Below are 24,307 nucleotides of genomic sequence, written 5' to 3' on the forward strand. Positions count from 1 at the left end.
CTTGCTAATTTCACATTTCCCGCGAATAAAAAAAATAAAAGTCTACGTAGACTTTTGGCGTGGGGGGGGGGGGGGGGGGTTGCTAAAAGTCTACTAAGGTCTACTAGGGGGGAGGGGGGGTTAAAAATTCTCAAATTTCGGTCTACGTGGTTTATGAACGGTCCCATAGCATATGTCTACTACGTATAAATTTTTACCACAATCGATTAAGCTCCCAAACGGCTTACTACTATAGCCAAAACGGTTTAGGTAAGTTTGGGTCAATAGAATCTTAGGAGAATTTATTGGATTTAATATGTTCTTTCTTGTCGTGTTTTTACAGATTAATCCCCCTATAAGTGAGATACTGTCATTAATTTTCTTTTATATTCTTATATTGAGATGATGTCTTCAGCAAATTTATAGCTCTTTCTTTTGCTAACAATTTTGCTGAAGACTCCAAGTTTCTATCTGCACGTTTTAAAAGTTATAGAATTTTATTTATTGTTCAATATAGTAATGATCCGTTTTAATATAGCAGCCGAATTGTCTTTCGATAAAATGGAAAAGGATGATATCATGCCATATTTTGTATTTTTCTACCTACCACCGCTAAAAATAATCACCGAACAATTTCAAGTTGTCTGTATGTACCTTGATCACCTATCAGTGTGCAAACTTTTGTTTGTCTGAACCTTCTGACAGCTAGTTTTCTAACTTATGATTCCCAGATTAATCTGGATCATATCTCGGAAAACGAGTATTTAAATGGATGACTCCAAGTAAGTGGCAACAATGTCATTATAAACTCGTTCACAAGAAACTTCTTCGAATATTGTCTATTTGAGGATTATTTTTAAGGATATATTTTTTCTATTGCATCGAACTACACCAAATTTTTAGTAGTTTGTTAAAAGGTTAACTTAACGGTTTCTACGAATATATGAAGAACCTTCTCTGATTCGTTCGATTGTTTGAGTAGTTTATGTTAAAAAAGTGGCCTAAATTAATAGGTACAATCAAGGGAATGGACTGTCTTAGGAGAAAAAAAGAAACTAGTTTTAATGACTTTTTGGAAAGGGAAGGAAAAGTTCTAGCTTTGTATATATTGGTAGGTATATTTGTAAACACATTTGAAAAGCTAACAGAAAAATTTTCGTTGAAGGTCTTTGCAATCTGGCGAAATCAAGAACTATTTCGTTACTGGAATACCTAATTGGCTAGACAAGTGCAGTTCGTATTTCTGAAACAACAAAGATTTGATTTACCGAAACTTTCTTTTCGCGGTTTTACTAAAAGAATTACACCGAGAGTTCAGGAACATTGTTTTCAAATTCCTGAGCTAAATACCCAGTATTGTGGCAATGATCGCGGTTATTCAATTACAAAAATAAGATTTGAAATAAATTTTTTCATTGATGTTACCGTCTTTGTTGTGTGCAACGTAATTTAAGACTTTTATTTTCTATTATTTATTATTTGCTTCAAGAACCTTAAAACCTTTCGTTGGATTTTTATATTTTCAGTAATAATTTGGTTTTCAGTTCCCCCGAAGCAGAAGGCTGACTTGAGGTCTGGTACAAACCATGGCAATACCTGCGTGACCGAATTATTGTAGAAATCGAGCAAAAAAAATCACAAAAGATTATCAGAAATCGAGCACAGCCCCTTGTGGCACACTCCTGGCAGTATAATAGCTAAAAGCAAGCCGTACCGGTTAGAGTTCAGTGTATCTGAGGGTTTTTTTTGTCAAATTTATGGTAAAATGCGCGAAGAATGCCAACTAAAGTCTTTCAGAGCTAATTTAGCTTTGCTCAACGTTTTTCCAAGTGTCATGGCGTGGCAAATGCCAGATTATTCTAATACACCGATATATACCAAAACCTGGAGTTTGTCTTCATATCTCGCCCTGAGCAGAAGCAAAAAATTGTCCCGCGCAAGTGAAACAGTCAATTCTACCTAAAAATCAATCGGTGCCTATCGCACAAGCAGTCATATAACAATAGCCTATACCTACTGTGCGATTTAGTGATGAGTGACGGTGCCCAGCAAAAAGCAACACAGATGCGGCCGAACTGTGTTGCTGTTGATTTTTCGAAATGCCCCGTAAGACCAGCCATTCGGGAAGTGGAACAGTTATTAAAAGTGCAGATGAAACTCAATCTGGCGGAAGTGAAAACCCTACAAATGCATCATATCAAACATTGCGTGCTGATTTTGTTCAACAACATTAACCAAGCTGAGTCATTCGCCTCGCGAAACAACATGCAGCACACCGCCGAATGCGGCAATGTTAAATATAGCATTCCCGTATACATCGAGAACGGCGCCGTAAAAGTTCGGGTCCATGATTTGGCTACGCGTACCCCTGACGGCGCGATTAAAAAATGCTTGCAAAAATATGGAGAAGTACACCCAAAACGTACCCGGTAAGATTCGCTTACATTAATGCAATAAATACGAGCGAAAATTGCAAGCGTTCTGGTAATGTGCGAAAATTGCAAGAAGCTTCCTTGCATGCAATGCAAGAAACAGAAAAACCGAATTTTAGCTATGTATTAGCGATATATGTGTATTGGTGACCAATATGCGTTAGAAAAAAAGACTGTTGGCATTGAAAAATGAACCCCGCACCAACACATCGTTAAGCAATGCTTTATCCACCCAACCATACTACCAAACAGTAATAAGTGGATAAAAGTCATATATAAACACTTAGATGATTTCACGATTAATGAAAAAAGTAAAACACGCACAACCAGATTTGAACTCACGCCCTTGCGCATCATAGCGCTAACTATAAGCACTGATCTGTCCTTATACATAAGGACAGGACGTTAAAACTCGTACAATTGTCACATCCGCAATTTGATGCCGTCTCGTGTGTAATGAATAAACCACAAAACTGCGTTTGATGATGTTGGTGAGGAATGAATAAAAAGTAGACGGAAAATAAAAACTCGCCGTGCGTTGCTATACCAACCAGCATAGGCATGTGAATGTGGTGGTAATCCTTTGACAGTGTGTTGAAGAAACGTATGTACGTATAGCGAGAGATGAAGTGATTTTATATGCTTGCAACAATTGCAAGCGGCTTTAACTGCAAAATTGCAAGCGATGCTAACATTATTTGCAAGTGATTGTCGCTTGCAATCATTGCAAGAGATTTTTGTTTTGGGTGTAGACTCCGTAACACATGATACATTGAGGAATTTTTTCCCGGGCATCCCTAACGGTGTTCGTGTGGTGAGAATGCGTGTGACCAAGCCAATTCCCTCTTACTTAAGCTTCACAGTGTTAGGAAGGGACGATGCTCTCATTCAACAGACATCACTAGTCACGTACCCAGGGCAAATTCCTACGTGCCAGTTCTGCACGAAGAAGCTGCACCTCGGAAAACCTTGCGTAGAAACTGTTAAGGAAAACTCAAATCCAACTGAAATCAGCACACAACCATCTTACGCTAAACCACTAACAGCTGCAAAACCAGCTTCTCTGGATCAAGAAGCAACAAACATGAATTCTACAACGATCGCGTTTAATGTCTCTAAGCCAACAACCAGCAACAACAACAATGAAGCGAAATCAGAAGAGAACGGACACACAATAGCGACCCATACGATTACTAGAACAACCGATCGTGAACAGCATGCGAGTAGCACAGATGAGGATATGGACGAGTACGACAACGAAAAAGAAGGCAGACCAAATGACCCTCAAGATTCGGCGAACAACTTTTCACCGCCAAGGAAACGAATCTCAACACGCAGCAGCAAGCTGCGTCAACAAGATGGCACGATTAAAAAATAAATACTGTTTAATTCTTTATTTTTACATATTGTAAAATATTAAAAGATGTCCGGCTCAGTTATGCTAACGCGTTGAGCCGTGTCAAATAAACAGAGAAAAAAATATATACCAAAACCTGATTGTAATTATAATTTATTATTCGTATGGCAACCTGTTGGTTCTACCTTCCAGTACGTCAGGGATAGTAATGAACTGTTTTTTAGCTTAATTATTACGATTTGTATGCATATTTATTTAATTATAATTTAATATGTTAAACTTATTCTCCCACCAGGAATGCCCCGATGGAGTAGTACACGAAGATAGTTTTAAGGATATCTACGCGAAGTTTTTCCCCCACGGAAGTAAGTGTAATTAAATCTGCCTCTTAGCATAAATGTGATTCCATAATCTTTCTATTCCAGATTCCAGCCTTTATGCACACTATGTGTTCAAAGCATTCGATGTTAATTGTAACGGATCCATTAGCTTTCGGGTAAGCTTCATGGGTACACCCTCATTCATGTAGCTCATTTATGTTAACTCCCAAACCTCCTACTCCTGCGATGAACCGCACTAGTCTACCGCCAACCAGAATTTAATTAGTTTATTATAAGCGAGTGAAACAGCAGCCCAATTAGTCAGGTCACGCAATTTGATCGGGTGCTTCGTTCCGCAGACTAGACGCCGACTTCAGCTTCATTCACGACACGGCGACTGCGGTCGGTTACGCTGGCCGGATTTGGTGGAATACGGTTACCGGGGGGTAAAAGCATGAGTATGAAATTAGGTGTGCCGTTTTGTTAACTCTTCATTTCATTAGTACCTTCACTCTTGCTGGCTGGATAGATTTAGCGCTATCTGCATTAGTTCCCGTTTTGTCACGCGAATTTACATTCGGATTAATTTGAGCTACATACTATGTGTGGCTTTCTTCGGACTCGAGTGCCAACAATAATTATCAGATATTGTTGCTGAACGTCATCTGTGTACCTATTTACTACTTATAGCGTAACGAGTTTGTGAGCTCATTCCATGTTTATGCAATAGTAGTAGGTCACACTATTTTTACTCTGCCTAGAATGCATGAAATTGCATCTAAGCATAAGCAATCTTATTCAAAAAATCGATGTAAGTGGCTTTGCAATCTATTTTTAATCATTCGATGATGAAATGAAACTTTCTTTTGAGAATTTGTGCTAATCTGGCGAAGCTAATGCTTCTTGGCGCAGTGAGCAGAAGTCGACGATAAATTCAAAACCGCGTAAAAAATTAATCTTAAATATTATTCGTGGCTGTAGTCTACTAGAGGATTGGCGATTTACGGCAAAACTAAAATTAGTCTTCAGCTCATGAATTGGCAAAGTGATACAGTTTGTATTATTTCACTCGCAAGTGAGTCTTAGCTTCCAACAAAAACTTCATTTTCTTCTCGGAAAAAGCTTATCCGTGCCAAAATATGAATGAAACGGGTAAGAAGAATTTTGTTTTATTTGCAAATATTCTGAAATTACAGCCATTTGAAACTATTTGGCTCATACATTTATTCGAAATGTAATCGGGGTATTATGGTGGTTGTGTTAATGTTAAACTCCTTCATATTTTGGACTATGTAGGAGATTCTGTTAAGCCTATCAGAGAGAAGGATCAAGTTAGGCTGTGTATGATTCAAAGCCGACACTTTCCAATTAGCCGGATATATTCTTTCCTCGCGTGATCCAGAGAGTTTCATGAATTTACACCATCTCATGAAGCTTTAGCTTGACTTAGGAGAAACGGGAAATGATGTTGAGGCGACTACGGTGTCCGAAAAATTACATTTTGGAGCCGCACACATGTAACTCTGCGAATGATATTAGAAACCACTACGTTTTACACCCTTTTCGCAAGATGTTTACTCATCATCTTATAAAATGATAGTTTTCCTCCTTCGTAAGCAATTTGACATGCTTAAAAGATTTTTTTTACCAAAGTTTACAGAAAATATATGCACTATGACAGAACAAAATGAAATCAGCAAGTCTAAGTTAAGTCTTTCTCCAAACAAAACCAGCAAAGAGGCTGAGGAATTCAAGAACCGTGTTTCCAAAAAGAAAACTTCTATGTCGGAAAGTTATTATCACATTTGCCTGAGCAGAGTGTGCTCTAGTAAACCAGGATGGAGCTGCATAATATTGCATTCAACTAGTTTTTCTGGAGGAGTAAACTGGTTCAATAAAAAAAACTATGTCAACGTAGTAATCTTCGGCTAAACGCATTGTACTATTCACACGAAAGCCACAAGAAGCAAGTGCGAATAAAATAAAGTAATCAAAACTGCAGTTGGCGGCTTTAGATGGTAAATGGAGAAGCAATAATTTGCAATAAAAGCGTTCGATTTTATCATGAAAATTCCACCAACTTGAAAGTGGATGATTGATTAAGGCTTCGAAGTTGAATCTTGGTTGCGGTAGATTCTACTGAAAGATGGTATTAATCGTTTGTTGAATAATTTTTATCTATCTTATATCATTGATTTGTGATAAATAATTTCTGAAACCATTCCTAGGATAAAAACCTGTTTTAATCCCCCTAGTGGTGCAATTGTACCTTTCTCATTTATCCAATCTACACGGAAAAACATTGTTCCCAAAATCGTGAATAAAGTGCCATGAATCCTGGAATCCTGGAAACAGGACCATGAACAAAAATCATATGTTTTATAATTATGTTCAATTTCCGTTCAGTGACGCCCACAAGCGCATATTTTAGTGGAACGATTTGTTTTTGTTTTGTGTACTTCAGACGTGGTTTCCACCAAGTCATTCTAATGCGTTGATGATTTTCATGATGTAAGAGCTTTTGATCACAAAATTAAAATATTCTGGATATGTTCTCGTGAACTATTTCACGAAATTCAAAATTTTATTCATGAATCCATTCAATTATTGTGAACTAATTCATTGTCTCTAATGTATTAGGTACGATCCAATATCCGAGCTCGTGAAATAGTTTACAAAATCATCAAAAATTATTCATGTATTCATGAACTGGTTCATGATTCCTAATATATGTCAGGATCCAATGTCCGTGCTCGGGAAATAGTTCACGAAATCATGAAATACAATTCATGTATTCGTAAACTCATGATACCTAGTATGAGTCACAACTCACGTTCATTTTTGTGAAATAGTTCATGTAATCTTAAAATATTAGTCATGTATTCGTGTATTGGTTCATGATGCCTAGTACATGATTTACAATCTATTATGCGTGCTGGTGATATTTAGAAGATATCGCCAATCATTTACAATTTCATGCTACATGATAATGATATGTTCCCGGGAACTCTTTCACAAAATTTGGAGAATTATTCGTGGAATCATTTTTATTCTATGCACTGTTTTATGAAATGCCCAACTGCTAGCAACAATAGTAATAGACGCGATGAGAATCCAAATAGTGTGCGCGATATAATTCACAGAACAAGATATCGCGAACCAGTCACATTTTTATGATCCAGATCATACTGTCACGTTATTCCGAATAAAAATACCGATAGTAACCAAAAGGTAATCGATCACAATTAGGCAAAGAGAATTTACGAATACCATGGTAAAACTTTTAATATGATATCATATTAGTCATATTACTCTTCGTGTCAAATTTGGAAGTAAGTTCTAAAATAAAATATTACGATAACATGAACAGAAATTTCCGAAATCATGACGAAGATCCAGAAATTATGAACATGAATTACTCTATTTATGACTCAAATATTTCGATAACATGAACAGCAGTTACAAAAATTGTGAGTTAGATCCCGAATTATGGACACAAATCATACAACTCGCGACAAAAATACGAAAATCATGACTAAGGTCCTAAAATCATGAACATACTCATAACACGATAACGTGAATAGAAATTAGAAAATTCGCGACTAAGATCCTGAAATCATGAATTTTAATCCCGCTAGTCTGACAGAAAATGCGATAGTAAACTCATGAATATGATAGCACAATAACGTGACGAGAAATCATAAGAATAAACCTTTGACTGTCGGCTGTGTATTCCCAAATCATGAACTAGAATCACAACAAAAACTAAATATGGCCAGGGAACTACAACAGTAGCCAAACCAAGCATTCTAATGTAACACCATGTATATATTCGGGGCGAACTAGTTTTTAAAACACAAAATTTTTTCATGAATTCGAGGTTTATTATTCATAATTTCAGGAATTTGGTCATGGCTCTCGTAAACCGTTCAGTTCACGCAATCGTGACCTTTTGTCCCTTTTGTTCTCCATGTATGTTTCCATGGCTGGTTATGTGCAATATAATGGTGGAAATGTCCATTACATATTCTGTACGATTTGCACATACATACAATGGATTGACAGCCACGAACTTGAGAAACTGTGTATCGAAGCTGAAACACTTGAACACAGCAGTGAATCCTGGAGGAGGGTTCGGGGGTTCCGGACTCCGCCAAAAAATTTAATAGCATTCAATAGGGATGTTCTAGCTTTCATTCGAGACTAATTTTGTGAAAATCGAATCAGACATTTCTGAGAAGCAGATGTGAATTCAACTCAGGAACATAACTACTTTCTCGAGCTTCCGGTTCTGCCGAAGTTGTCCCATGTGGTCAACGTGGATTTGATTGGGCATCAGTGAGCTGAAACTATAAATCCAAACATTTTTGAACACATTTTATGAAGTTTGCATCTTTTAGATACCATGCTGATTCCGATTTATATGGGAATTTCATGTGTGACCCCACTCTTCAATCTGTAACTCTGGAACCGGAAGTCGGAATTAAATTAAACTCAATAGCAGCCTATGGGAACGTTGTACCTTTCATTTGAGACTAAGTTTGAAAAAATCAGTTCAGCCATCTCTGAGTAACCGATGTGCATATTTTGGTCACATACATACATACACACGCACACACACACAGAGACATCTGCCTAACTCGACGAACTGAGTCGAATGGTATATGAGACTCAGCCCTCCGCGCCTCGGTTTTCAAAATGATTGCATAACCTTTCTATAGGAGAAAGGCAAAAAGGAATATTTTTCCTCTCAGGGCAAAAGTGATATATCTTTTTAACCCATTTTTGCGCCAAAGTTTTTTATCCCACTTCTCCTCCGACTGGTACTTAAACCGATTTTGCTCTTAATAAAATGTATACCGTTTTTGGTCATAGTGAATTTTTAACCCACTCTTGCTCTCTCATATAGGCAGAGCCGTAGCGTGTGCTTGGTCGGGTGGGCCCCCGCCAAGGGCGCCAACCTTAGAGGGGCGCTGAAATCTGAATATGCTTTTTAAAAAAAGTGAGAGTCATGAAATTAGTAAGGATAGGAGCATCATTCCCAGGTGTACACAAAATTATTGTTTGAAAGTCGAACTGAAAAAGAAAGCCAAAGCAGACAGCAAAAAGGCACATAACTGAGACTCTACCAAAGGAGTCAGAAAACTACGCAACGGTCCTGTTAGTCCAGAATAAAAAATAAACACGACAAAGACTTCAAATTTCAACAAAAATAGCGAAAAATATTGCAAACTATTTCCACTCGTTCTCTCAGTTTCATTAGAACAAGGGGAACGGAAATGTGGTCATGGCCAGTAAAGCAGACCGCCTTTTTACAGCTGTAGTAAAGATCGTAGAGTAAGCTAGATCAATTATCATCGAGAAGATCACCCTATGCCGTACCATGAAAATTGAACTCTCATCGATGCCGGGGGGAGTTCCATAATATTACAAAGTTGTCGGTTCCCAACCTAGGTCTAACCAATCCTGCACTAACTTGAATCTGGTGGTGTTGGAAACTCTTTGTTTCTTCTGAATTGACCAGGTGATGTTTGCTGCGGATTTGTGGCGGAACTTTTTCGAAAACCGTGAAACAAAAGATATGTGCTTTCGCAATGCTACATGAAACACGAAGATATGTGCTATAAGCTGCTTAATTTTTACATTCCATTGCTCAATAAAATTCTCCTAGAAAGTTTACAATACTTCAATTGCTTGGAAAAGATAGTCGAAGACAGTCGAAATTGATAGTCTATATCAGTTTTCAATAATATTGCAAGACAACGAATTTATATCAAGACTTCCTTTCTCACTTTTAACTGAAACTATCCTTGGCAGCACTCCTTGAACGGAACCCAATGAATTCAATTGCAATAAATTCAGTTCTACTGGCAATTAGATCATCCAAGAGACGTTTCCGACCAGCTGATCATTTCTTGTTTATTTCTTCTGACATTACCACGGTCCGCGCGACGTCCCACAATCCGTTGATTCGATCCAACATCAGTATCAACATCAACATCAGAGTATAGCAAAAGAAACTTGTTGCCAAAACCCACCGCTGAATTGTCAAATAAATGTCTCATACATTGCCCAATACTAACAATAGGGATCTTTAATTTGGAAAAATTGTGCCAGTTTTTCATATATATTGATAGTGGGTGTTCTTACGAGTACACTCATATCATTCTTAAATCTTAATTATTCTTTTGAGATTTTTAAATTTAAAAAAAAAACAAATTAAATTCAACCAGCAAACTGACAGTTTTCCTACTAAATGACGTATATGCAAATATCTCGTTCGCCTCATTGTTAACCGGGACAGCACCCCACACAGCATGATCTGGTATTTTTTCAATCCGCTAGCAGCCTGCCATCCCAAGTTTCATCTGCAAACTATGGTAGATCTGATAAGGCAACCTATAGAGTCGTGCAAGTCGCATGGGTTTGGATGTGTTATTGTCCTAAAAGGAAACAAACTAAAAAATGTTTTTTTCAATAGTTTCGGGCCAAAAAATTGAAAAAGGACTAAGATATTAACTCACGGTACTAATCTTCATCAGAATATGCCTTAACCCGCACACTCCTAAAGATCCCTATTGTGAGTGCTCAAATGAAAGGTGTTACTTGACCCTAATGAGCTAAACTTTGCCGAATTTCCCTTTAGAGTGTATTGTTCACATCCGCATATACTCAAAAAATAACAAAATACAGTACACAAATCGAAAATGAATATAAATATATTTTTGAAAAGTTGAAAAAGAAAAATACTTTTACTTTATTATTACCACTCAAAATTAACCCTAGAACGTTGCACTGGGGTACAAATGTACCCCACGCCTTCTTTGGAGCCGTGCGAAAACGAGAATTCGGCAATTATCGACTTGGGACCATAACCATAATTAAATTTAGAGTAAGAGTAGGAAAAAATGGTATAGCCAGTTTGCTTATAGCCTTCGTGGTAGCAGGTGTCAAAGTTGGCGTGGGATACATTTGTACCCCAGTGTACGGTTGCCGTTAGCGTTTCGTCAGGTTTCGTGGTGTCAGCGGAAATATGACACGTGTCAATACCACTTTAAATACTGGTTGAAAGTAGAAAAAAATGTTCTCATTTTTGCTAATTTTTATGGTTTTATTGTTTATTTTTTATAGTTTTTCAGAACAATGGCTTGCGAGTATAATTTGCGCACAGAAACTGCTGTAACAGCATTGTTGCGTGTTACCAATGTTTTACTGGTCTGAACTATTTTTTTCATTTCAATTTTCACCTTATTTCGTATTATTTTCCAAAACCCGATTTTTAAACGTTCACTCTTCCAAATAATTAAACTTCTTCAAAAATATCGGAAATCCATTTTGTACCGTTTCTAGACCATTCGTTCAACTTTTAGAAATATTTAATTTTTTTAAAATCGGTTGACAATTCGCAAAGTATTACAAATTACTATATAATTTTGTGAAAAAAGTCAAAACCGCGACATTTCCATTTTTGTTCAAACCAATTTATGTATCATTGATTCATTAAATTCCGCATCTTCACTAACAGAGCTGTTTGCGCAATACAAAAACGAAAAAAATGCATTATACATTTCTTTTATTTGCATTTTTACCTGCGAAAATTGCGATCCAACGCGTGGGATACGTTTGTACCCCAGTGCAACGTTCTAGGGTAGAAAACGCAAGTGCAACGTTCTAGGGTTAATTGTGATTGTTATTATATTTTTGAACTGTTGTTTCCACCTCCTTCGTATAATAACTATCAAACCATAAGTACAATAATTCCTATATCGATTCAATCTACCAAATTTGCAGGACTTACTAGTGACTCTATCAACGCTGCTGCGAGGTTCCGTTTACGAGCGATTACGATGGACATTCCGATTATATGACATCAATGGAGACGGCTGTATCAGCCGAGGCGAACTAGGTGAAATAGTGACTGCAGTGCATGAGCTTATGGGTAGGAGGCCAAACCAACCGGATGACGACCAGAAAGCTAGAGAACAGGTATTGTCGCGCTTATAATGAAATCTCACATTGCGGGCGTCTGAAAGGCGCATCAAATATAGCCGCAGTTGCTCCGCAAGCAGATTTCAGTGGAGCTTTATTTTTCTGCCAGCTGTGTGCTTTTCGAAAGCTTCGAGGAAAAAGCTGCCTATAAATTTATATGGGCGGCTGTCACGCGCCTATCTCAATTGAGCTTTCATATAATCGCATATCGAGCGATTATCCTGCAAGGCACAATAGTGAATAACATGCGCCTAGACGAACCTATGAATGATTGGGGAATACTGATTTTATATCTAATCGAACATTTTCTGGCTATATTAATAATCTCAAACCGGTTTTAATTTCAACTGAGTAGAGTTAAATAAATTAAAACGAATTGTTCCGATTTCTCTGAGGTTTCGATGCAAAATTTGCATCATCCTCAGGAGATGATAATGCAAACCCAGCTCGAAATGTCAATGTTATGGGAATTCGAAAGATAATTAACATGTTTTAATTCATGTAGTCCTATTTGAGAACGTTACAGTACAGAACTCTTCAACCAGGTATTACTGACAGCACATTCCTTCATTCCCACAGGTGGATCGAGTATTCCGAAAGCTGGACCTCAATCAGGATGGCATCATCACGATCGAAGAGTTCCTGGAAGCCTGTCTCAAGGATGACGTCGTTACCAAGTCATTGCAAATGTTCGACACTTGCCTTTGATGACCGTCGTCCGAATGTGTTGCTGATGGTCAATTGAAGACAGCGGATCTGGAACGTTTTGCGCTGATACATTTGTAGAATAAATCTGGTGGCGGGAAGGACTGTTATTATGATTTAACCGGTATTAGTTAGGCTAAATTTCGCTAGAATTATTACTGTACTTTGAAATGAACTGTTTTGCTAGTATCAAATCAGTATAGTGCATTGGTGTACTAGTTTACATTCCAGAAGGCTGGAGACTCCTATGGGACTTCTTTTCTGCTGAGTATAGGAATAGTCTGTAAACTCGGTGTCCCAACCAGTTGCTCACGGTATGGTTTTGTGGGAATAATGCTGAATGACAATTTATTTCTTGAAAATAATTGGAACAAATTGTTCATCGATATATCGACGAAAATTATTTTCTGTTGATACCGCTCGTCATCCGGCGCACACCTTCTTCAACCACGGTCTAACTGATTCACCCAGTGGCGTAGCCAGGGCCCCAAACCAAAATTAATTGGATTGAAAAAAAAATTGATACTGACGAATTTAATTTAATATTCCACAAAATATTTTTGGAAAAATATTCTCTGATCACTACATTGAGAACTGTGTTTAAAGCGTCACTTTTAAACTTTTGGAAAATTGTGGGAAGCGGATCTTGTAACTTATTTCTTAGCCAAAATCCCATAGTTGTCAAATTACTTCAATGTAAAATAAAATAACTGTCTGAATTATTATGAGCTCATTTTTGGAAAGATGCTTCAAAATATAGATTAGAGACAATTTTTCGAATGGGAATCTAAATTTGAATAGGTTGATTGCATATAAAACATAAGCTTATTTACCGAAAACTTGCATACATTTCAACATTTGCTGAAAATGTATTTTTTTTAGATTGTGTAGAGTTTAGACAACAATTCAATATGGTTAACAACAAGAATAACATTTCAGAAACTAGTTGAAAGCTGATGTAATTTTGTCTCTAGCAGGTCAGGATCGGTTTTATGAGCATTGGATTTTTGTTGTATTATCAACTATATGAATAGCCTCTTAGCAGGATACAATGAATGGCGTACTAAAATTTTGTGTGCTACGTACTGCAAGTTGTGAGGTTGACTAATGAAGAAAAGTAAAATTATTGCTCTATAAATTTTTAACGGTCACGATCACATTCATTCGAAACTGCCAAATTTCGATGTTAAGTAACATTGAAGAATTTCAAAACGTAAAACTGTTCATCTGCTGATAGAATAATTTTGACGGTTAATCCTCCTAGAAGTAATTATAGAGAAGAATTACTCTTCAAGCAAATTTGGGTCTAGACTTAATGTCTCCAGCAAAGTTTTCGAAAGTGCTATTTCAAACAACTTTGTCAAAGACATTAATATCCCACATATTCAGAGTATCGAATTATAGTAGTAGAAAACCTTTACAACAAGCTATTCTGAAATTACTGTATTTGATAAATCTCTTCTGCGGTAATTAAATAATAAATTCACATTGCGTTCAAGGTGCCTTTGAACTTACAAAAAAAAATAAGGGAACTGGATTTAAAACAAATAATTCCCAGATATTAAAAGGACTCAAAAACACAAAGAGTGATTCCATTTTCAGGAGCTAGCATCAATTCGGCGCTAGCTTAGTCCGCCCACCAAGTTAGTGTCGGATTCTGATGAGATGAAGTCGAAACGCAAGTTTCAGTTCCATCCATCCATAATTTAGTTATAGGTTTTGTGTTCTCAACTCGCAATGATTGTTTCAAACAATTTTATCCGTAGCGCAGAAAAAAAAGTTTTCACCTAAATTTTTCTTCACTAAGGAGAAATATAGCATGCACAGTCCATTTAAATCCCTATATGTTGAATTCATGTAGCCTTCATATTTTCAACAAAATTGTTTGAAATGACATTATCAAAAACTTTGCTGAAGGCACCATCTCTCTTAATATTTTTGAAAAATTAATTCACCATAATTACCTCTATGAGAATTAATCACTAAAATTTCTATATCAAAGCAGGCGCTGTTTTATGTTGATAACTTCCCGAAGTTGCCAAACCTTCAAAGTCTAGGATTATTATATTAGGTAATCTTGAACGTTGAAAAATTATCCCACTTTAAAAGATCGCAATTTTTGACTTCATTGACATATTATACAAGAAAATAATCTATAGAGGTTTGAAAACTGTTCCATGTTGATCCTTCTTGTTTGTAGACTGGAATGACGTCTGTTAGACTACTTATGTTTTTGAGTTTTCAATAATTTATCAAACTCATATTAAATTTTAAGATTTTTTCAAAAAATTTGCGATTTTCATCAAAACCCCCTCCAAACCAAATTTCTGGCTACGCCACTGGATTCACCCAAATCTTCATCCGACCCATTTCTCTGATGTCTGCTTTCTCTATCTTCAATATTCGCTTACAGCACACCATTGCTGTAATGACTGCTGGCTAAATTTGGCCAAAATGTAAATGGACTTCCGAATACTTCCGAATTCAAAGTCTCGTCACAAAAACATTGGTTTTCTTGTCACTATTTTTTTGCTAATTAAAGGATATCGCATCATGTGACAAAGACGAGTTTGAGAAACAAAAGTTTACTACGTTGAAAAAGCGTTGAAAAGTAACTCCGTTTCAGAATTAGACATTATAATTCGACAGACTTTTCAGCTGGTTGGGACTTGAATACGTGATGGCTAATTCTTTGCATATATAGTCTTATTTATTACTGTCCGGGAAAAAAAACTAATTCTTTTAAAATTATCGATAGTTCGGAAATGGCTGCTTGTCAAATTACGAATTCATAAAGTATATGTTTGAGAATTTCATATCATAGTCCACAAAATTAAAGCAATATTATGTTATGATAAAGTAATATAATATTGTAACAGACTAGGATAAAATTATGTTATCATATACTTAATTCTTGTTTTGATAATTAATTTTAACATTTAGAAATGAACAATTTTCAAGAAGCCATAATAGTACATATATAGAGAGTTCAAAGGGATAATAAAAACATAGTAAACCGTGAATAAATTAGAAACTGTGAAATCATCTCTGAGATGAGTGTATATGAGTTACACTAGTTTAGGCCACAACAGAATTGAGAAAACGCGTGTAGTTTAGAAGTAACGATATCGACTGGAACAGTATTTTAAATTGCGACATAACCTTAGTGATAGTCAAGAGTAAAGCAAAAACTTTAGCAAAAAGCGAAAATTTATTTCTAAAAAAAGATTCAAAGAGGTAGATTAACTTAAAGACACAGGCGTTCGTTGACAATAGACAATCGTTTTGACACAGAAGAGTAGCTTCAAAAGAGCTGCTAAAAATTATTCATGCTGTGTAGATAAAATTAGAAAAAAAACATCAACAAAGTTAAATTACATGCAAATGACTTGAGGAAAAATAAATAACTAGGCAGGAACATAATGCTAAAACCTCACAAGAGAAATCATAAACAACTATAATTAGAAGAAGTACCTTGAATTGTTTTTTTTTTTTCGTTATCTGTAACATAGTAACGCAATTTTTTACAATAATTCTTGATTTTGCATGGTCAGAAATGGTTGTAAACAATATCAAAATAGTTTCTAAGCATTCAAGGCGGAAACATTAAAACACCAATAATGTAAGTATTAGTGGCAACATAACCAAATCCAGCTATATAATTTAACTCTGAAAGACTGTTCAGCTACTATCGAACACATGTGAAAACACAGTATTAAATAGGAATATGTGTTTGTGCTTTCTCCTCTGTGCGTTTCATCACTACAAGAATTCAAAAAGTTATCGATGTGTATAAACTAGTTTAATCACGAATATTAGCACAAAACTACCATTCAAACAATTTTGATCTTCATGTTTAGAGCAACATTTGAAGCAAACTGTGCACGCATGTCTGCCAAGCAATTATACCATACATAGTTCAGAGTTTACCAATGGGGAAGTCATCGAGATTTTGGAACATTGTACAGTTAGTGGCTTTGCATATAAAGCCATATTTTTACAAACAGTTTGCAAAAAGGTTAAACAAGTAAAGCTGAAACCGCAATACAGGAAATATTTTAAAAGAACAGAATGAGCAGATACTTTTGATCATTTTTATAGTGCAATTATGTACACTTTAACGAGTTGATGACGAGCAACAGAAACGAAGGTGTAAAGATAAGCGAAATGATAAGTTGAAACAAAGTGTAACTATGATGACTTCGGACTTGAGCCTCACGGCATTTATTTACAGACATCATCCTAACACGAAATCATTTGTTTTTTCTGTGCGTTTCCGCGCAAATTGTAAACATGTAAAATGCTGAAACGACTTCCAGCGAGAACCATAACGGAATATACACAAGCTTTCAAAATAATTACCGTAGATTGAACGAAAAACCATGTTCAATGATTCAATAAACCACCAAAAAAACGGGTATGCTGTTAGGTTAAAATGAGTACCTGATCATTAGTTTTCTTCAGTCTCCTATTTGACTTCGCCAATCACCATATTAACTTGTCAGTCAGTCGTGACAGTAACGCAATCCGGAAACCATATTTTTACTTAAACTTATTTTGGCGTTGAAGCGTTATTTTAAAGGGTGTTTTAATTGTTTTTTTTTTCAAGAGAGATTTTCTGACGATTGATATTATTTTAATTTTTTTCAGTTTTCTTTAAAATTTTATCACGAAACATGAACAACGTTTCATAATTTCGGAATTTTGAATCAAAATAACCGTTCGATCAAGTGAACTTTTCACCGGTTACTGCGAAAGAATTATCTTTTCAAGCGTGACTCATGTTTGATAAAATGGGTATATAAACAAACAAAACTGCCTAGTCGGTGTGACGAGCATCCAGAGCAGATCCTAGATATTCCATTACCCATTCGAATGGTAATGGTATCTGGTGGTCAGTTTTCTTCACAAATTATGCTAGAGCCAACGTCAACATCACTTGCGAACAACCCTAGTAACAATTGTGGTTTTATGATAGTTTTATAGCTATAAAACTCATAAAACTTAGATGGCACTTGTAGCGTGCTATAAAACTTCAATTGTTACTTGGGAATGGTTGGACATCGTCAATAGCTGTTTGCTATCAGAGACGGATCCAGGTGGAGGGTCCTGGGGGTCCGGACCCCTTCCAAAATTTTCAACTGTGTGTAGTCTGAATTTCATATTAGTTTCAAACTTAAAATATTTTCAAACCTAATCAATACTGATTTTCAGTCTTCCCAAATGAACATCGAACACCATGTTCGCTCTAGCCCTGTGCTCATCCTACACCATCATTTCGTGTGCAAACTCGAACGCGCTAATGCGTACCAAAACACAAGCACATGTTCGTCTGCACAACCGAACCCCATGTACGTACGCGGTGTTTGTACACACAGATTCTTGATACTAGCTTTCTCTTTCTCTCACCCATCATCACTAGCATTGACTCATTCTGTTTTGGGTGTGCCTTTCTTATGTACGCACACGGCGCACGTACATGATGTTTAAACTTGAATTTGCACATCGTTCGCTTGGGTTCGGTGTTCGATGCGAACCAGTACACAAAGGCAAAGCATGTTTGAGGTTGAACGCGTGCACGAAATTTTGTACACGGGTGCAAACTTGTCGATGTTCGTGGGACGACTGCTGATCATTAAGTGAGGTTTTTACGCAAAACATATTGTACAATGTTTATTTTAAAATCGAAATTTCGAGCCCTTCCGATTTTTTTCTGGATCAACCGCTGGTTGCTATCAAATATTGTTACACAAGATTTGGAAGACCTTCTGTTAAAACAAGGTGGGTTGTAAGTTATACGGGTGTTACAGTCATCGATTTATTGAATACGATTTTCGATAGACAAATCCTACGAAAAACGATAACGTCGGTTGGCTGCTTCGTTCTTGCGGTTTGGCGTTTATAGAATTTTTGTGCTATGTCAAGCTTCTTGTCTACACTGACAAACAGTAAATAACTGATGAGCTAGGGGTCAGCATCGAATGCGTTACTCGTGAAATTTCATCAGTCGTTCTCGAAAAAATGACCAAAATTCAACCGACAGATTTGGATATGCAAGACGTAGTTGTGGTTGATATTGGTCAAAAGTTGTCTCAAAACATTAACCCTTTGCGACGCAGTGGTACGTATACGTCCCACCTACTTCTCCTAAATTTTTATTGGATTTCTAGCACTAGTTTACAAATTTTGGGTTAATTGCATGAAGTTAAGAAAAAATATGTTTTCTAAGTCAATTTTGGGTCGCTGAACACGAAAATCATATCCATTTTCTTTTTCAAAGAACCGTTTTTGTGATTTTTTAAAAAAAAGGTGCTTTTGAGCACTTTTTGCAGTTTTTGACCAATATCTCGGGAACAAATCTTCTCATTAACAAAAAACGACTCACCATTCGAAAGATATTGATGTGCTCATTCCAAAAATGTATAACATGTTGGATAAAATATCAACAATTTGGGTTATGAGCAACCAAAGTCAAAAAAGTAGTGTTTGATAAAATTACTAATTTTTGGTTGATTTTTCATAAAAAAATAAATCAGTAAAAAATCTTTTAAAATTTCATGTGACAGGCAAACTTCTCACGTGAATTTTAAGCCTAATACCACGAAAATCCGACAAAAACTGGTGATGTTATTAGGCACCGAGTGAAAATTGCTCTGTTTTTCACATATCTCTTAAATACGATTGCACTAGTTTACAAGAAAAATGAAGTTACGAGAAAAAGTGATTTCTAGATTAACCCTTTCATGCCCAACTTTTTTCTAGTGCATGTAGGGTTTCAAAACTATTTTTCCTTGAAAACGGTGGGGTCAAGAAACTCGAAAAACCTTTTTTCAGAAAGGTAGGTGCTTTCCTTGCAGTGCTAGAAGCTGCTCAATTTTTACCTTCCAATGCTCAGTACAATTCTCCTAGAGTATTTACAATAGTCCAACTGCGTGAAAAACGTAGCCAAAAATAGTCTAAATTGATAAGTTTTATCAGTTTTCACTAATATTGCAACATAACGAAGTTATATGAAAAATTCATTTTTCGTCGTAAACGTAAACGGTCCCTGGCGGCACTGCTCCATTGGAGTTCAATCAGACTAATTGCAATAACTTAAGTTCTAGAGCTGATCCTTATAACTGTTAATACTCAAATGAAAGCTAATAGTCACATTTGTTAGCCTTACTTGTTTTTGTGAGCAAATCTTGCCTCAATCAAAAGTTATAGGTGTTTAAAAACGTTGTTGTCCACAAACAACATGGGCCTGAATGGGTTAATTTCGGGTCGCTGAATACGAAAATAATACTCTATTTCTCTTTCAAAGAAGTGCGAGTTTAAAAAAAACGTTTTTCTTTTGCTTCCGCTTTTTTCAAAGGTTTTCTTTTTTTATGTCTTCAACTTGACTTTATGACAAGTTGGGGTCAATTGAAATTTTTTACACTTTCTAAGAAAAGCAACATCTTTATGTAATCCCGCCAACTCAGGAATTTCCTTTCAAAGAGAATTTTGACAGTTGGCTTTTAAGCCGTAATCGTATGTTTGTCGAGAAATGTACATTTATTATGATTACAATCGACCAAAGTAAAAATAATTCTAATGTTCGGCCTTTTTTAAAAAAAATGCATATTTCTAGTAATTTTTTTTATAATAAATCAAGGACAGAAGAAAATTCTTTTAGAATCTAATGAGACAAACAATCTTTTTGCATAAATTTTAATCCAATAGTCACAAAAGTCGGATGAAAAATGTAGATGGTATGAAGCACTGAGTGAAAATTGTAACTTTTTATTTTTCGCGCAATCATAATTTCGGCTTAAATAATCTTCTATACTTGATAGTTATTGTTTGTGTTGGGTACTGTCTTCTCGAGCTTGCATCCATCCATCCTGCGGCATTTGAATGGTTTTGGATATTTCATTGTACAACTAAGTCCTCTTTTTAAAATGTGGAAATTTCGTTGGAAAAGTTTTGTTTTGTCTGTGGTGAGTAAATATTTTACGAATTAAAGGAATTTTAGCCTTCTGCTTCAACAGGCTTCACAGCAGATTCTCAGTTCACAGAATATTACATGGCTAGTGCTACGATCCCACTGAGACTCCTTCCCGATAGGGACTCGAATATTTGACGACTGGCTTATGAGACCAGTGCTACACCCTCTAAACCGCCGCACCAGGGCAGGGTCCACTAACATCATAAAATTTCCATTTCGCTCAATGTGCCATAGCATCAACATTTTCCATCCGATGTTAGTGATATTAGGCTTAAAATTAACGTAAACATATTATTCGTCATCTTAGATTCTAAAAGGTCCGAAAAAAAATTGTTTTTCGGTAAAAAAAATCATTTAAAAATTAGTTACTTTTAAAAACGGTCAAAAATGCACTTTTTTAAACTTTGGTCGCTTGCAGCACTAAAAATTCTACATATGGATGACACATATTATATGTTTTTGGAAAGGGCATCTCGGTATCTTTCAACCTGCATATTGACTAAATTAATTGAATGATTTTGACAAGAAATATTGATTAAAAACTACAAAAAGTGCTCAAAAACGAGTTTGTTGAGAAAATCACAAAATCGCTTCTTTGAACAAAAAAATGAATATTGATTTCGTATTCAGCGACCCAAAATTAGTCTAAAAAATACTTTTTCTTGAAGCTTCATTTTTCTTGTAAACTAGTGTAGTTAGCGTTGACATATAAATACGATTTTTTTCTTTTAATCAACTCTTAAGGATGTAAGGAGTACAACTAGCACAAAAAATTATGTGAATTTGTTAATTCCTTAAACAATTAAAACTCGAAAATCTCGTTCTTTTACAATAACTTCGGCTGTGTCTGAACTAAAAGTCCTAGAGATCTAAAAATATTTTTGCAAGTATCTTAAACATTGAACTAAATAATAGATTTTTTGTAGAAATTTTCATAGGTTTTTTCGAAAAAAAATGATCAAAACATGCATGGAGTTTATTATTATGTTGGTCTATAAAAGTAAGAATTTATTATTATGTTGGTCTGGTCTATAAAAAATTCTGAGCGACAGGGATGACTTCTCAGTTAGCATAAATATAGAATATGTAGTTTTTGAGGTCGCTGATTACGGGTCTGATAACAGAATTTGTAAATTCAAAATGTCGGCTACACAATGGCAGCCATTTTTATGAAATTTGCGAATTTTGTTACAATGAGCATAAAACAGTCGCAATATTGTATCCGCCATTATGAATTTTAAGTTTTCGACATTAGAATCAAAATCAGCGTCCCCGAAAACCTATATAAAGCTAAAAATAACAATATTAACTATGAAAAAAAAATCGTGTCGCAAAGAGTTAAGTAACTTTTCACGTTTATGAGTTTCAGAGAATCATTTTAAATCATTCTTTCGAGGATATCAATTATCTGCGATGAATATGTTCTGTAACATATAGATTCGAATTGTTGATATTGGTGATACATTTGCGGTGTTGGCAGAAAAAAAATTTCATTCAAAATTGCATTCAATTTGATCATTTTATCGCAAAATCGTAATAACATGTTCAAAAAAATCCTAGTAAGTTACTGTTTTCGGAAAATTTGTAAACCATTTTGAACTATCACACTTCTATCTTGTTGGGGTGGGATGGTGTCTTTTTTTGTATTTGAGTGAAATAGTGTCTTTTCCCCTATAAACTTCAAACGTGATGCGCAAAGCCTCCAAAATTTACAGTCATTTGAGCCCCAAAAAGGGATTGAAAAGTACCGTGCTCGCTCATTCAATGTATGTTTTTGTTTAAAGTATATTTTTCATACGGACAGAACAAAACTCACAATTTATTTCATTCCCAAATTAAATTATCACATTCTGTCAATTATTATTAATTGAATTCTTGACATTTGTTCAAGAAAGATTTCAACATGTCCGTACATACTTGTTCATTCATTTCACTACTATACATTACACACCGAATTAGCCAAAACTACCACATAGAGAAGATCAAAACTTATTGCTAACAGCATGAATATGAATATATAAAGCACGTTAAATAGGGAAAAAGCCAGCTAGCCGTAAATAGAACTATCTAACAAACAAACAAAAACGAACACGAGTTAAACATTTTAGCAAAACAAATTATAAAACCACTATTGTAATAGATTCAAAATAAGCTGTTTTTAATGTACCTGTGTATGAAAAGCTTGTAAATTAACAAGAAACCAACTTTAGTCGTAAGCAAGAAACCGCAACAGAACCGAAAACTCTCTCCCACCAATGTTTGACTCTAGTGTAGCGAACAGACAAGAAAAATGCCATAGTTTTAGAAATCGAAGTTATCGCAGAAAATAAATCCACCAGCAACATGTTTGGCCGAGCGCTAGACAAAAAAAGAAAAAAAAAACATGAAGAATTCCAGAATTTATTTTGAGCGTGAAAAAAAGAATGGACTCTTTCGGAAAATGATTTTAGAAGGAATATCTACTATTATTGTATTATAGTACTAAATTGATTTCAGTCTAATGTTCAGTTCTAGAAAACGAAGCGAGATAATGGAGAAAGTAAAAAACAGACAAATGTTATTTAATATTCAGAGATAATATTAGAGCGGATAAGGAGATGCAATTGTTCCAATAAAATGCAAAGCAGAAAATATATGTTTATGAAAAAATATTTTTTCTTTCTACAATAATCTTATTCAAAAACATCAGTAAATTACTTTTTCAAATATTTACCAAATTTCCTTCCCGGACAAAACTAGGAGGTTTATATGTGCCGTGGATATTGAAAATAACATATTTTCTAGCATACTAATCCTGCACTGTTATTTCCACCAACAATTCATACTTTGTGGGGCTAAAACACGGAACATTGTATGATGACATTAGAGACAAAAACTGAACTGTCAGTGAGCTTGTTTACTGTTAGAAATTAAAAGCGAACCGAACCCAGCTTCACGTACAGTGGGGGAATCAAAAAGCGCGATGTCCATGTAAATAAGCTCTCGATTTGTCTAAAAAGCGAGATTGTTCATTTTCATGCAGTGCTCCATATTTTTGGTTCACTGCATTGCACGGAGAACTTTATTTAGCCATTGACAGCATATTTTTCTTTCTAAAGATGGGTTATGAAACCGTAACAGTTCCAGCGAATATCAGGAATTAGAAATCAGACTATGTATATTAACTCAAATGGCATGTTCCCTGTATGTAGGGTAAACCGGTCTAATACGCCCCCCATAAGCAAAAATAGCTATATTTCAACGTTGGACACTTTGTTCTGCGCACCAACTATTCTAATTTATTGCTATATTAGTTAGTAATTTGGTCCTGCTTCATTTTTTATTAAAAACATCTTACTACAAGTATTATAGCATTTTTTTTTTCAAATATGCTAAAATTCTAGTTTCATCTTTCACCCAAGGCAAAACGCCCCTGTTTACAGTGTAATATGCCCCACAACATAAGGATGGTATGCCTCACAGTAATCAGTGAGTATGGCCCACAAAAATGTTATATACCCCAATCGAATTATTGAAATTTGTATCATGCTGAAAATAGGTAACACAATTTACT

At 35.5% G+C, this 24,307-nt stretch overlaps 1 protein-coding gene across 1 annotated transcript in view; it reads left to right on the forward strand.

Annotated features, from left to right (window-relative positions):
- LOC131684674 (Kv channel-interacting protein 1) overlaps positions 1 to 23,405 on the forward strand; it is a 93,168-nt gene extending 69,763 nt beyond the window's left edge. Inside the window, exons 3-6 of the mRNA XM_058967750.1 lie at positions 4,064 to 4,133; positions 4,194 to 4,264; positions 11,880 to 12,074; positions 12,657 to 23,405. Of these exons, the coding sequence (XP_058823733.1) occupies positions 4,064 to 4,133; positions 4,194 to 4,264; positions 11,880 to 12,074; positions 12,657 to 12,785 (465 nt within the window). The 3' untranslated portion in view covers positions 12,786 to 23,405. The remainder of the gene's footprint in view (positions 1 to 4,063; positions 4,134 to 4,193; positions 4,265 to 11,879; positions 12,075 to 12,656) is intronic.
- The last annotated feature ends 902 nt before the right edge of the window (positions 23,406 to 24,307 follow it).

This window comes from Topomyia yanbarensis, chromosome 2 (assembly GCF_030247195.1).
Source record: "Topomyia yanbarensis strain Yona2022 chromosome 2, ASM3024719v1, whole genome shotgun sequence".
Classification (NCBI taxonomy): Eukaryota; Metazoa; Arthropoda; class Insecta; order Diptera; family Culicidae; genus Topomyia; species Topomyia yanbarensis.